The following is a 15,670-nucleotide window of genomic DNA, read 5'->3' on the forward strand; positions in this document are numbered from 1 at the left end:
CCACACAGTATCTATTTTTAGCATTCATGTCCTAAATGGGCTCACTGGGACAAATACTCTTAAGATCCCAAATACAAGCACTGCTGCTAGAACTACGTTACGGAAACTGCAGAGTCCCCACTTCACCTCACCGGCACCCATCCTGAGAATAATCGTAAGTGCTTTGCCAAGTGGCTAGGCAAAAATAAGGCTTTCTGGTTAACTCTCACACTCGCGTTAATTTGCACTCGCTTTCACTAGCCACGTTTGCTTTCCCTGTGCAGTGTGTGCCCACGCCTTCACCCATGTTCCTACGGCACACCAGGGCTGCACTTAGTTACGAGAACTCTTTATATATTAAGGCGAAGGCGAGGCTGACACGGACCAAGGCTGCTACCCCAACACACGCTGCCGCTATTAGTCAGAGTTGGCGTGGCTTCTCCCTGGGCTCTGTAAGCTCTTTCCAGGAAGAACAAAAACCCAAAAGACCCTGCTCATAAGCACAGGACATGCCCTACTGAACACTGCAGACACTGAGGTACTAGGTGGCCACGTGGTCAAAAGATGGAACGTAACACAGAGCCCACGTGCCACTCACTGGGTGTGTCTACGTTAGAGAGCTCAGAGCTTCCTTCGAAGAACATGTTTCCTAAAAAGAATGGATTTATGTAGAATACTGATGTGGAATTCTGTGGTTGGGCAGGTACAATATTTCACAAGACCCCTCCTTTGGAACCAGAGATGGCATAGCGGTTACCTTGCTGGACTCCCTCCCACATGGCCAACCAAGGTTCAGGTCCCAGACCCAGTGGCTTGAAAATCACGCCATGTGCGTGTGTGTGCATGCCCATGATGCCAGAAGGACAATGGAGGAGGAGGGACTGTGGCGTGGCCATCCCCCGGGGTTGATTTCTCACTTTCTCGCTCACTGCGCCTGTTTCTCTCTCTCTCGGGAGTGCATGCGCCTTAAGACAAAAACCTCTTAAAAAAACAACAACAACAACAACAAAAAAAAACCCTCCTTTTCTCTCATCTGTACAGGATATTTCAGAGTGGGGTACCAAAAATTTTTCTGTTTTTAATCAATTTCTTTACTATGAAATGTTATTTAGAAATGCTTTTTATTTTTCTTTGCACCATTTTAACATTATAGTAATCTTGCTGTAGAAACTAAGATTCTATCTTGCAGGAAAGAGAAGACGAGACCACCTACTGGTGTCCTTATTCACATATTAGAGCGGGTCAGCCAGTGGAAATCCTGGAAAGGAAAAGACAGCACACATTCGGCCACAGAAATGGGCTGCTCGGGCCTCACCCTCACTGCTCCACCTCCTCCAACAGCTGCACGACTCTCGCAATGAGTTCCACTCCAGTCAAGTGCTTTTCCCAAAATGAAGCTCCAAGCCATCAGGGCGCCTTGCTGACGTGTCCTACAACGACCTACAATGTCCTGTGGCTGCTCTTCCACAATTCTTAGGGCACAAAACCTAGACTCTGAAAGTACCAGACGTCCTCTGGAAACGAGGAGGTGAAGGAGGCCTGAGGGCCAGGCCTACACGTGAGATACCGCCCTTCCGTCCGGACACGGGCTACCGTGGAGATGAAGCGGGAGGCAGCTGGCCCCTACTGGGAATTGATGAAAAACGGCAGAGGGACAGATCGTCAACGGAGTCAACAACCGGAAACCGTAACATGTACAACTCCACTGGAATGAGGACGGATAGTGCTGAAGTGGTGAATTCAAGAAGTAAGGATGATCATCAGAGAATCAGAAAGAGGATTCGGGGTCAACTTCATGGTGCAGTGGTTAAGCACTGTGCCTAGGGGGCCGGGACCCACATGGCCAACCAGAGTTCAAATCCCAGCCCTGGAGGCTTGAAAAGCACACCAGGTACATGTGTGTGCATACCCCAAATCCCCATGGCATGGAGAAATGGAGGAGAAGGGATGCTGACATGGCCGTGGGAGTGCTCCACAGGAGGGCTTTCTCAAATACACATGCCTTCCAGCAATTGAGAACAAGAGAAGAGAGTAAGAACTTACTTTTTCCCTGTAATATCCAAACAAAAGTCAGAAAGAAGTGTGGGCAGACCCCTGGAAGAGCACTAGGGGGGCCACGTGCGGAGGGCACGACACGTTGGAGCTCTTCTGTGGCCAGAGCAGTCGCGGGATTTTTTTTTTTTCCCGTTTATTTCTTCCTTCCATGGAAGATGGAAATAGGAGAGAAACAGGGCCAGCCCCTCAGCGGGGTTCCACGCAGCGACCCACCCATTGTAGCCAGCAGGTCACAGCACACCTGTGGACCCAGCGTGCTCTGGGTGTCCTCTGGACAGCTCCAAGGCCTTCCCCATGTGGGTGCAGCCTCACTATGGCTGTGGCACCGTCCGGCCCTCCAGATCACTCTGAGTATTGCCCTCGTTAGGCCCTGTAGCGACGCTAGCCTCCAAGCGCTCAGACGCGGTGCCAGCCCTGCCCTCCAGCCCCTGGAAGGTATGCGTGCAGTCAGAAAAGAGCAAAGCGGCAGGGGGTCAGCAGCCTACTTGGTGTCTGGTTGGCAGAAACCATTTCAGTAAATGAGACTTTAAGAAAGAGAGATCAGCGAGGCCCAGAGACGGTTCTGGAAGTTGCTAACCTGACCTGGAGGTCTGCTCTTGCTCCACGAAACCTCATGCACCTGCCCGCCATCTTTTTTCTTTTTCTCTTGAGAGGTTTTTGCTATAGGGTATGTGCGCTTGCCAGAGTCATAGAGAGAGACAGAGAGACAGAAAGTGAGAAATCACCCCCCCGGGGGTGGCCACACCGCAGTCCCTTCTCCATTCTCCTCTTGGAATCCTGGGCACGCACATGCATTGGTGTGAATCTGAGCTGCCAGGTCTAGGACTCAAACCGTGGTCGACTCCATGGGAGTCCAGCAACATAGCCATTACACCAACTGCTGGTCCCCCCACCACCATCTTACTGGCCTAGTCTCCTGTGGACATCCTCCACTTCCATCACGAGGTTTGAGTATTTCTTCTCTCCGCTATGAGGTAAATGCCTAAATCTCCATTTTTACACAAACAGCTTCAGTAGAATTCTACATATTTTAGTCTCCAACTCCGATTTATATGTCACTGTCTGTCCAAGTTCTGTCTGTCCATGTGTTCCCTGCCTTGTTAAAAGAGAAGGGTCCCATAGTGGACTCCTGTCTGGAAAATGCGGCTGTTGGGCAAGGCGTAACTGTGGGGACGGGGTGGACGAGGAGGGAAGTTCTGCAGAACCAGGACTGGAGTGCGGAACTAAACATGCAAAGCAATGCTGTCTGGAGCCCGGGAGGAGGATGCCGCGCGGCCACTCCCTTCCCCGCGATGAGCGACACTGCCATCATGCTTCAGGGTCAGAGCAGCTCACTTTGATGTCACTGCGCAATCCACCCCACAGTCATGCCACCTCCCGCTGTCCTCTGCTCTCGGCCTCCCAGCTGCCCTGGTCTCCTTGCAGGTCCTCAGCCTCGCCACGGGACCTTGCGTGTCCCTCCCTCCCCTCCACCAAGTGAGTCCCTGCTCCTGGGGTGTCAGTTAAAGCATCGCTCCCTGTTTCACACCTCTCCTGCGCACCCTTAGCCCTGGGACCCTTCCCTTCCACGTTGCCTGGCCGCGGTGAGGCGCTGGGCTGTGCTCCCCAGACTGCAGGAGCTGAGCCGGGCCGACCAAGCCTGCGAGCTCCCCATGCTGCTCTCGGCACTAACACGGCCCCAACGGTGCCTGGACACATGTTCCCTGCTCAGACTTGCAGAGGCTCAGGGAGACCTCTGTGAATGAGGGCACTTGGCCGCGGGGTACGTCTTGGCCGTGGGGACAGATGCGTGTCTGTTTTCTGCTCGGTAACCGCATTTACCTGGGCCTTGCGCATGGCCTGCGGCTCGATCATGATGTTGAGGAGAGAGGGTCTGCTGGTATCTGCCAGGGCCTGCCGCAGCGATTTTTGGAGTTCCTCTGGTGTCTGCACGAAGTAACCCTCGCCTCCAAACGCAGTCATGACCCGCTCGTAACGTGAGTTTGGCAGAAGACACATTGGAGGGATCCTGCAAGCCAAGGTCACAAGTCAGCAGGATTTGTCTTTAGGGAAAAGCGCTGTTCTCAATCTGTGAAGAAAACTGAAGCGGCACTGTCGTACTGCCAACACGTCAGCTGAGACGCCAGCACACTGACATCTCCTTACACTGCGACCAGCAGGGGGCATGATGGCCACGTCGCTGCACTCCCATGTCGGCGTCGACCGCGGCTCGTGGTGCGTGTCATGTGTGCCCAAGGGTCACAGGAAAACTGAGGAGAGGGGATTGTGGCACGACCATCCCACCTTGGGGAGGGGACTTCTCACTTTCTGTGTCTCTGCCTCTCCAGTGAGTGCACGCATCTCATAGCAAAAAATCCCTTAAAAAAACTTCCCTGTTAGCCCTTCATATTCAGGGCTTCCATATCTGTGGATTTAACCAAAATATGAAAACAAACGAGAAGCTGGTGCCGTCTGCAGTGAACGTGTACGGGTTCGTCCTCACCCTGAACGACACAGTGTAACTGTCTACATGGCATTCACATCACACTAGGGGTGTACTTGGAGACGGCTTTAAACACAATGTTTTTAGAGAGGGTTTTGCTCTAGGGCATGTGCGCTCACTGGAGACAGAGAGAGAAAGTGAGAAATCACCCTCTGGGGGTGGCCATGCCGCAATCCCTTCTCTATCCTCCTCCTGGGACTCTGGAAGCTGGTGCCGTCTGCAGTGAACGTGTACGGGTTCGTCCTCACCCTGAACGACACAGTGTAACTGTCTACATGGCATTCACATCACACTAGGGGTGTACTTGGAGACGGCTTTAAACACAATGTTTTTAGAGAGGGTTTTGCTCTAGGGCATGTGCGCTCACTGGAGACAGAGAGAGAAAGTGAGAAATCACCCTCTGGGGGTGGCCATGCCGCAACCCCTTCTCTATCCTCCTCCTGGGACTCTGGGCACACACACACGCACACCCAGCATGAGTTTCAAGCCACCAGGTTGGAGACTTGAACTGTGGGCAGCCACGGGGGAGTCCAGCACCTTGACTGCTATGCCACATGCTGGTCCCTCTAGAGAGGATTCTAAAGCAAACGGGAGGGTGTACATAGGTCACATACACACAGGAGGCCACTTTATGTATGGGAAATAGGCACCCTGAGGTTTCGGTATCCACGGGGAACCTAGGAGACCACCCCTGGGTGCTAAAAGGACAACGGCATCCATCACTGCCGTCCACGGTATCAGCAGAGCTGCGACGACAGAGACACTTCACACCCACGCTCCCCCAGACAGGGCCGCTCCGTCTATGGGCACTCGAAATGTGAGTAAACCGAGGAATCAACTGTTCACTTTAACTTCACTTCAGCTAACGTAAAGGGAAGTAGCGGCACCTGACTAGAAGCGACTGCAGACAGAGACGCTACTACTGACCACTGTGAGCCAGGAGAGGGCAGAATGAACGGTTACTACAAAACAGCGAGTAGCAACACGTTACCAAGGCAGTCGGAGAAGTGAAATCGAACCATGCCCTACCCGCCCCAGGCTGGCTCAGAGTCCTGCAGCAGACGACACTGTCTGAGTTTGGCTCTGCCATCAGGTGAGGGGATTCAGCTATGTGGTAAAGGAAGAAGACGCTGGAGCATGAACATACTCAACTACTTGTGTCTCTAGCAGGGTGGGAGTGCAGTGCAGCGAGCCTTCTCGCCGAGAATCAGACGTCACGTCCACTCATCAGCGCCAGAAAGAGCCTACCATTGTGCCCAGCAGGACAGGCCTCCTTCCTTCAGAGAGGCCGACCACCTGAGCGGTAGCTCCTCCACGGATGGCGTCCCGGGGCACAGACTTGTTCGAGAGACCGAGGCCGATGAGACGGAGCATGCACGGCTCCTGGGCACTTACACTGAGGCAGCATCTCCATGTTTCTGCAGTTCTTTCCAACTCTCCGCATCGAAACCTTGGTAGATTCCATTATTGTTCACCACCAGGATGACGATCGGCAAGTTGTACCTCAAAGGGAGAGCAAACACGAAGGGAGTCATTCTTTGTTGGAAAGCAACTTCTTTTCTTTGGGGCTGAAATTTTAACTTGCAAATGAAGTTTTCTATAAGCTTGTTGTGCTATCAGCAGAAGATGTAAAGTGAAGCATTTATTACCCTAATGAAGAACATCAGTCACTTGTAGAAACATGGCTGCGAGGCCGAGAGAAGGCACGACCTGGTAACCTGAACTGTTCCCAGCACCACTCGGCCACGGGCCTCAGTCCCACCTCCTGCTGGCCTGCATCGGCTCTCACGGACCCAGGTGGCGGGAAGGGTCTGTCTCGGTCACCTGCCGCCTCTGCCGCCTCTCCTAGGTGGACTCGGAGCAGCGTTTGAGAACTAGTTTCCTGAGCCCCTCATGGACAGAGGCCCTTGCCAGACGCGGTGGGAGACACACAGGTGGGTGACGAGGACACACATCCATCCTCGAGCCACCGCACTCACGACTGGGACACAGGACGTGGTGGACCCCGCAGAGAAGGAGTATCCAAAATGTGCCAAGTTGTATAAGAAAGAGGAAGCAAATTTTAAAAAGCTGACTAAGCTTTACTAATAACTGGGAAAGAACATGGGTTTTATTTTCTGCAGACATAATTTAAGGGCAGGTGGTGAGGCAGAACTAAATTGAACTGTAGTTCCAGGGCCCCAGAACATGATTTGCAGCAGCCCTGAGAAGGGGCCTGGCTCAGACTGGGACTGCTCTCCGACGGTTAATACACTCAGATGACAGCTGCACACCCTCCAGCAGAGGGCCCACAGCAGGTGAGTCCCTCCGTGAGTCCTTACAACTATGCTCTTCCTTGGAGGGCTCTCACGGCTGAGGCCCAGCCACCTCGGATTTACCCAGACTGACGCAGCACAGCATGCGGGCACCTGACCCAGGGCATGGGGCGGCACCCTCGGGGCACACGCAGCTCGCGGGAACCTGCCCAGGGCGTGGGTCGGCACCCTCGGGGCACACGCAGCTCACGGGCACCTGCCCAGGGCATGTGCTCGATCGGTCATGTGGGTGTGCGCGTCTTTTGTGTAGTGTCCATATGTTGGAGAATGCAGTGTTCTGACCCGGGAGGCTGTCTTACCTACAGATGGTCTCAACCTCCATGCCGGAAAACCCAAACGCGCTGTCCCCTTCCACACAGATGACCCGCTGCTCGGGGTTTCTATCTTTAGCCACCAGAGCAGCTGCGATGGCGAATCCCAGGCCGACTCCCATTGTTCCAAAAGTCCCAGCATCGAGCCTGTCAGGGGCAAAGCTAAAATAAAACTCCAGCGCGTCCGAGGGGCTGGCTCCGCCTTCCGGTCAGCCACACAGTTAATGCAAAAATCGAAACATAGAAAGACTTTTAATATAAAAATTCTAAACTGCAAGAAATGAATTTGTCTAGAATAAGGAGAATAAGAGAACAAAGGCACTCATAATTGTTTGGAAGTTTGTAAGTATGTCCTTGGAACACCGAGGACTCAAATGATCGCGTGGTATTAAGACACAGCAAACATAAAAGCTCTCCGAGCCGTCACTGAAGAATACATCTAAGCACGTCCCACACGCGCGGTTCTCCTGAAACTGCACTGCCGCGGCCCCATCTGGAGTGCACTCAGGCCAACGCGATCTTCCCGGAGCCTCACCTGTGCCGGGGAAGGCAGTTCTGGAGCACGGTGCGCCCGATGTCCATGGTGTTGGCCCCCTCGCTCACCACGAGACAGTCTCTGGGGAGCTGCTCTTGCACGTGGTAGAACACTGTGTAGTAATTCATAGGCAGGGACTTCCGGGAAGCCAACTCCTGAAACAGTACCGGCGAGCGTGGTCAGACTGGGCTGGGGACAGTGGGTAATCAATGTCGCCACGTTATAACAAGCCTCTCTGGAAAGAGCTGGCTACAGTGTAGGGCTCCCAGCTACTGTAAAATGGCCAGGCCGAGAGGCTGGCTGGCTGTGAATAGTCTGGGAACATGCTGGGAAATGTGTCCCTACACCCCAGGCCACGTGCACAGACACACACAGTATTACAGACACGTCATACACATACTGGCACACTGCAGACCCTGAGATGTCCCATAGCAACGACAGGAGGCCACGGGGCTAGGGCTGGGCTGGACAGAACCAGACATCCCTATCTGAGCACTCTGAGGAACACGCTGCTTTAAGGAAGGGAACACAATGCTTTCATTGGCATTTGCCCGCACAGAGAGAGACAGAAAGGGGGAGGATGCCGCCCTCAGGGAAGCCTGGTCACACTGCTGTCCCGTCTACCCTGCCCGGTCAGGCACACACGCGTGTGCACACACCCAGTTTGCTTTTCAAGCTGCCAGGGCCAGGACTGGAATCAGGCCCTTAACCTCTAGGCTACGGGCTGGCCCTGAAAACGTGCAATTTTTACTCTAACGTATTTTCATGTGAAGTAAGGGCCTGTGCTTAAACACTCCAGGATTTTAGAAGACAACCAGGTACCCTGGCTCCTTCCCGCACACCAGAGAACCACGGAGCCGGCGGCACTCACTATTCCAAGGACGCCTGGAGCGGAGCGGAAGCGACGCGCTGTGCTAGCCGTGTGCCTTTCGGGGCTGAGAGCCGCCGGGTTTCAGCAGCACAGCCCGCTGCCCCCACATACGAGGTGCTTTTATGGGAGGACGGTGTGATTCAGGAACCGGAATCCGGACTTGCTCCCGAAAGGAGCAAAGTGTCACTGAGTTGCATCCCAGTGTCAGCTTGCCCAGCTTCGGTTCTGCTGCAGTGCTTAATTGGAACATGTGGGCTTTCCCCCAGACGACTCAGGTTAAGGAGCGGGTGAGTATCACTAGACCCTCACTCTGCTTCCGTACGAGTCTGCCAGCAAGGGACACCAGTTGGGCACGGAAACTGACAGGGAGGGCCTTGAACTGCCGTTGGCCACGTGGGAGTCCAGTGCATTAACCACTGTGCCACCTGCTGGTCAGAGGACCTACATCTTTAAGGCAAACACATGCCCAGCATGTCCTAGGGTTGACGGCTCCGAAAGATCCCCCGCGGGATTCTGTGCCCTCACACAGGACAACGAGCCCCAGCAGCCCACCCACTGTCGCGACTGCCTGCACAAGGGTGATCTCCTCCATTCGCAGCATTGCACGCCTCCGCCCTCCTGCCCGGTCCTACATGAGACGGCAGCTTCCTTCACGGTGAAGGCCGATGGCTACAGTACACAGGGAGTCTTCAGAAAGGTCGTGGGAATTAAGCACTGGGTAAAACTTTGCAGGGATTTCAAATTTTTGCACCAAAATAAACTTGTACTTTAATTTTTCCACAAACTTTTTTTTTAAAAGAATGCTTTTAATTTTATTTATTATTGTTATTATTGTTATTGTTGTATTTTAATTTTAATCAGAGAGAGACTGAGACGGAGAGAGAGAGAGCAAGCCATCAGGTACGGGACTCGAACCACATTTGGCCATGTGAGAGTCCAGTGCCTTAACTATCACATCACTTCCCAGCCCCCACAAACTATTTAAAAATGTGTATTTATTTAATGAGAAAGAGAAACAGAGAGAGAGAGAGAGATGAGAGACGGGCACTGCTAACAGGGGGTCTACGCTGTGACCCATCTCCTGTCTGAGCCGGCCCAGGGCACAGGCACGCAGGCCAGGCTGGCAGGCTCAGGTAGACCTTGGAACGTGGTCCAGGGTTGGCACCCTCACCTGGGTGGGACTGGGGTGGAGCCCCCAAGTGCATGCACTTCTTAACCAGCTAGTGTGCTAACTGCCACTGTCTGGTTGGCTCCTGTCTCACTGGTGTCTCACAGAGGGTCTGAGTTGTTCCCCAGCCCCTTTCCCATGAGCCTCCTGGTCTTTACCACCTGGTTCTCACGGCCAGGTGAGTTTCAGGGATGCCGACGCCACGCACGGCAGAGCTGCCACATCAGTCTGCAGCCCCCGAGCACTGGGAACCTGTGTCTGCCCCCCAAGTGCCCCAAGCCCGTGTCTGCCCCCTGAGCTCATGTCTCCCCCCAAGCCCATGTCTACCCTCCGAGCACCAGCAGCCGTGTCTGCCCCCGAGTCCATGTCTCTTCCCTGAGCCCGTGTCTGCCCCCGAGCCCATGTCTGCCCCCTGAGCCTGTGTCTCCCCCCGAGCCTGTGTCTGCCCCCTGAGCGCCCCGAGCTCGTGTCTCCCCCTGAGCCCGTGTCTAACCCCTGAGCCCTTGTCTGCCCCTGGAGCCCGTGTCTCCCCCCCGAGCCTGTGTCTGCCCCCTGAGCCCGTGTCTGCTCCCTGAGCCCGTGTCTGCCCCCAGAGCCTGTGTCTGCCCCCTGAGCCTGTGTCTGCCCCTCGAGCGCCCCGAGCCTGTTCTTTTTACCTGGGACGCCGCTTCATTACTCTTCATTTTTTCCCTCAGAAGGTTCCACCACTTGCTCTCTGTAGGATATTGCCATGGACTTTTATCAAATTGTTCTAAAAGCTAAAAAAACACAACTTTGTTCTTTTTTGAACATAAATCATCTGACCATAAAAACCTCTTCTTAAAGAAGTCAGTACTGCTATTCTGGTCCCACTTTCACGTCACTCACACTTTCCGTTTTTCTTCTAAGAAGCAAATAACTGATAAACTAGGTAACAGGAGAGAGTCCTGGGTCAGTGTGGACTTCAGCAAGAGGCTGGGGTTCCAGGTGGCACAGTGAATGCAGCCTCCTTCATACGGGACGGGCAGGCCTCGGAGGCCCTCCTCGGACTCTACATTAGAAGGAAACCCTCTTCCCCCAGAGCCCTGCAGGAGGATTAATGGGTGACAGGGATTGCGTCCTAATACTGTGTCAACAGGGCGAGACCCATGGGGATTCTCCAGTGTCGTCAGAAATCAGGGAGAGATGTGACTGTGTGATCCTGTCACAGCAAAATGTATGACCCACCTACCAGACACAGCGCCAACTACGGCCTTACCACCCAAATGTATGACCCACCTACCAGACACGGCGCCAACTACGGCCTTACCACCCAAATGTATGACCCACCTACCAGACACGGCGCCAACTACGGCCTTACCACCCAAATGCTGAGAGCTTTCCCACGTGTAAGCTGCCTCTGGGCAGGAGGCTCCACCCCCTCGGAGTTTCGGTAAGAATTCTCAGGTAGCTGGAAGCTTACCTTGTAAATCCCTGTCTGCCTACTAAGCCACTTCACAGTTTTAACTGCCTCCCCAAAATTCTGAATTTCTATAGACATGATCTATGTGTAAAAAGGTAGATTTACCAAGTTCCAAAATTATATTTACGAGTAGTTTTCCATCCTGTTTTGTTAAAATCAATATTAGCAGATCTGTTGCTGACCAGTCAAGACTGACACATTTTCAAGAATTATTCCCTGAGGACCAGCCCGCAGAAGCTGGAGCCCGAGCAAAGCCTCACCTGTTTGGTGATGGCATCTATGTCCCCGAGCAAGGTTACAGCAGGCCTAACGTTATTCCCCAGTTCTTCGGCACAGATATCAACCTGAAAAAGAGACAAGGCTGAAGAGCAAGTCACCTTTACTCTTCAAAGCCTCTGTTGTTGTTAAGGTCTATTTATCATCATTATCATTATTATTTTACATTGCTACAGGGCATGCACACTCACCAGAGAGAGACGGGGTTGGAGGACTGAGGGAGAGAGAGAGAAAGTGAGAAAGCAAGCCACCGGGGCTGGGACTTGAACCACAGTCGGCCACTGGAGTCCAGCACCTTAACGGCCACGCCACCAGCTGGCTCCCTCTTTAAATCTTTAAGAAGCCAGCTGAGGCTGAATAAGCAAACGGCGTGTCCCTGGCACGTGATGGAGACTGGACGTCAGGAGGCCCCAGTAGAAGCCCGTGAACTGTGTCACGGCTAGCTCTGGCAGCTCGTCTCCCTCAGTCTATGGGATTAGACCCACGAGGACGCGTCTATCTGACCAAGTCTAGTTTCGAATCTGCTCAATCATAAGGATCTACTAACTTCTACTAAATTACCCTCGGAACTCCCACCAGCATAGACGCCGCCACCCGGGTGGGTCTGAGACGATCAGGGGTCTTGCTTGTCCAGACCGCAGGAGCGCCCCCAGGTCCTGACCACGAAGGTTGGGACGACTCTGGAAACACGCTTTCTACCCAAGGAGCTGCCGTGCCGCTTGGAGACGCGTCCTGAGGACCTCTGCCAGCACGGGGCATGACCACGTCCCCGTGTGCTCCAAGGCCCATTTCCGGATGGCCACGGATGAGGGAACGTGGCTGCTGCCAGGGCGCAGAGCTCAGCCACCCAGGGGATCCGCCTCATGGCAACACCAGGCGGGCACTGAAGTGACGGCGTCTTTGAAGGACAACGCATGGTCTCGCTTATTTGCGGCCTTAGTTCCCAGTGGTCTCAGACGGGAAAGGGACCGCTAGTTGACTACTTAGGAAGGAAAAGGTAGGGGCCATGGGACCAGCAGATGGCATAACGGTTACATCGCTGGAGTCCCACATAGTCGACCATGGTTCAAGTCCTGGACCTGGGGGCTTAAAACTCACGCTGGGTGTGGAGAGGAGAACGGAAGAGAAGGGATTGTGGTGTCTGCCCCAGGGGGTGATTTCTTGCTTCCTATCTCTGTGTCTCTGGTGAGTGCATGCGCCCTACAGCAAAAATCTCTCTCACACACACAAAAAAATAGGGTCCAGCCAGTGGCTTGGTAGCTGGGGCAGCTGGATACCACATGGCTGACTGCATGGTTCGAGTCCTGGACCCATACGCAGTACATGTGTGTACACGCCCAAAATCCCAAGAGGGAAATGGAGGAGAGGGGACTGAGGTGTGGCCACCCACTTGCAGGACACTTTCCCACTTTCTGTCTCTATCCAGAAAACTCATGTGCCAGAAATAAATAAATAAAAGTAAAAAGTAGACTGGGAGGAAACAGCCTTTATAGCCGGGCTACCAAGCATCAGGTAGTGTGGGGCCGATGGTAGGAAAACCAGGTTTGCAGGCCACTGTGCAGGAGCACTTTCTACGCTAGGAGTCGATGCTCCGTTTAACGACTGAGGTTTAGAGTTTAGAGGGTGAAAGTGGGTTTTGGTATCTTACACACACACACACACACACACACACACACACACACACACACCAGAAAAACACTCTTAACTTTAACAGTGTTGAACGTCTGATTCAATCTACCATCCTACTTAATCCTCTTTTCTCTCTTTAAATATACTCAAACGGGGAAAAGAAGCCAATTACGTTTTTCAAACGATTTGAAGCTTGACTTTGAAAAGTCCTTTGGCTAGAAGTAGCACGTTTTCTGTCATGTTTGGAAAGGTGGCTTACGAGGTAACTGTAATTAGGTTACATGGCTTATTACATTCTACTTTTGAAAGAACAAAAAGGGTTCTTTACAAAAGCCAAGAAGAAGGTGGAGAGGATAGCGCTGAGAACAACCAACTGCAGAGAGCTCTGCCGTAAAGCCCCGCCCAAGCACCTGGATGAACTTCACATCTGGCTGGTATCTTGGAGGCAGTCCAAAATGTAAAATCCAGTTCAGTCTGGCACCGAGTAACACAACTACATCAGCAAACTGCAAAGCCCTATTAAAAGAAAAATCTGATATAACTCAAAAAGTGTATTTCTTATTTGAATTATACTGAAATTCATTTCTAAAATACCTAGAACAAATCTAAATAATTTGGAGCTTATATTAGACTTCAGAATTACCTTTTTAAAAATGAGTTATTTATTTAATTTTATTATTACTGTTCTTGTTTGTTTACTTGTTTGTTTTTAAGAGAGGTTTTTTGCTATAGGGCGCATGTGCTCACTGGAGAGAGAGCATGAGCGACAGAGACAGAAAGTGAGAAATTACCCCTCAGGGGGATGGCCACACTGCAATCCCCTTTCCTCCATTCTCTCGGGATCTTGAGCATGCACGCACATGCGCCTGGCCTGAGTTTCAAGCCACCGGGTCTGGGACTCGGACCACGGTGAGTCATGTGGGAATCCAGTGACATAGCCATTATGCCATCGGCTGGTCCCAGTACTGTGTCTCTTTCTCCCCTCTCTGTCTCTCTCACTCATGGAAGAAATAAATAAACAAACTTATAAAAATAAAAAGTAGTCTATTATTTCTTTCCTTATGCTTTTCTATGCAAAAATGCATCATGACTTTTCTGATAAGCCAATAAAAGAAGAATAAGTAGAAAAATAGACTACCATAAGCTGCAAGATATACACACCATTTCGTCCACTTGCTGGCTTCGTTTTAACTGCCAGAAAATGCATGTGCTCACCAAAGAATGAGAAAGCAGCCCACGACAGGTGTGGGCACGCACAGTCCCTCTTCCTCCAGCTGCCCACCCTGCCTGGATTCCGAGCATCCGCACACATGCCTGGCGTGTTTTTCAAATTACCCCAGCCAGGATTCAAACCACAGTCAGCCATGTGGGATCTGGTTCCCTTACCACTAAGCTGTTAAGGCTGGCCCTATTGATTATATTTTTATCATTAGTAAAGTGAATACAAGTCTACTATAACTTAGAAAAAGTATAAAGAAAAAGATAAAAACTATCCCATATTATCAATTTGTAAACAATTACTATTATTATTATTATTAATTATTATTATTGGAGAGGTTTTTATTATAGGGCACGTGTGCTTGCCAGAAAGACAGACAGACAGACAGAAAATGAGAAATCACCCTGCAGGGGGGATGGCCACGTGGCAATCCCCTCTCCATTCTCCTCTCAGGATCTTGGACACACATGCACACGCACCTGGCAGTGTTGCAAAGTCCAAACAGAAACAAGTGCGCTAAAATGACAGGTCTTTTTGAGCTTCTCCCTAGATTCATTAGTTACAAAGCACTTGAAACCTGCCTACCTGCCAGACCGCTGCCTGCACCAGCTGGTGGCCACGCACCTGCATCTGGCCACTAGTTACAAAGTACTTGAAATCTGCCAGACCGCTGTCTGCACCAGCTGGCGGCCACGCACCTGGATCTGGCCGCACTGACACAGTTCGGGTGGCTGTCAGGAACAACACCCTTGCCCATGGGAGTGGGCAGAAACGGTAACTGACACTGCTCCACCAGCTTCCTGATGCTCTCCTCCGCACGGGCGTACGCGGCACCTATGAGAGATACACACGAACTGGATGACGGCTCTGCGCTCAGCGCTGTGACCCTTAGCGTCGTTCGGGTGGGGCCGGCCATGGCTGACAGAGGAAGTGAGCTGGCTCCCACATGGCCACTGTGCAGTTCGAGCCTTGGACCTTGAAAACCACGCCAGGTACATGTGCACACAGGCCCAGCACCCCGAGTGGGAGAGATGGAGAAGGGGTTGCAACACCTCATTCCCAGTAGGGGTGCTCTCTCTCTCTCTCTCTCTGGTGAATGCATGCGCCTGCTGAAAATTAAAACCAAAAGAACAGTTCGTGTGAAATTTCTTTTGCTTCTTTTTAAATACTCTCCTCCTGCTTTACATGGGGTTAAACTCAAAACAAACTGTGGATTTTTTATCTTTGGTATTTTTAAATGTTTAAGAAAGCAATACTTTTACTTTCTCCCCCCAAAATGTTCTCCATCGTTTTGGAGAACGTCTGCCCAAGACCAAGGTCATGCCTGACGTCTCTAGCCGCTCCCCCTTACCTACCCTAGGCTGCGTCCCACCGCACCAGCACTGGCAG

General features: G+C 52.2%; 1 protein-coding gene across 1 annotated transcript in view; it reads right to left on the reverse strand.

The window, feature by feature from the left end:
- Positions 1-1,081: 1,081 nt before the first annotated feature.
- The window catches only part of HACL1 (2-hydroxyacyl-CoA lyase 1), a gene marked incomplete at its 5' end in the record, with an annotated part of 33,556 nt that continues 18,967 nt past the window's right edge, over positions 1,082-15,670 (reverse strand). The window contains 9 exon segments of the mRNA XM_006170716.2: positions 1,082-1,237; positions 3,856-4,042; positions 5,912-6,019; positions 7,131-7,289; positions 7,678-7,832; positions 10,373-10,474; positions 11,418-11,501; positions 13,473-13,578; positions 14,980-15,115. Of these exon segments, the coding sequence (XP_006170778.2) occupies positions 1,205-1,237; positions 3,856-4,042; positions 5,912-6,019; positions 7,131-7,289; positions 7,678-7,832; positions 10,373-10,474; positions 11,418-11,501; positions 13,473-13,578; positions 14,980-15,115 (1,070 nt within the window).

This window comes from Tupaia chinensis, unplaced genomic scaffold, assembly GCF_000334495.1.
Source record: "Tupaia chinensis unplaced genomic scaffold, TupChi_1.0 Scaffold148822_2, whole genome shotgun sequence".
In the NCBI taxonomy this organism is placed as follows: Eukaryota; Metazoa; Chordata; class Mammalia; order Scandentia; family Tupaiidae; genus Tupaia; species Tupaia belangeri.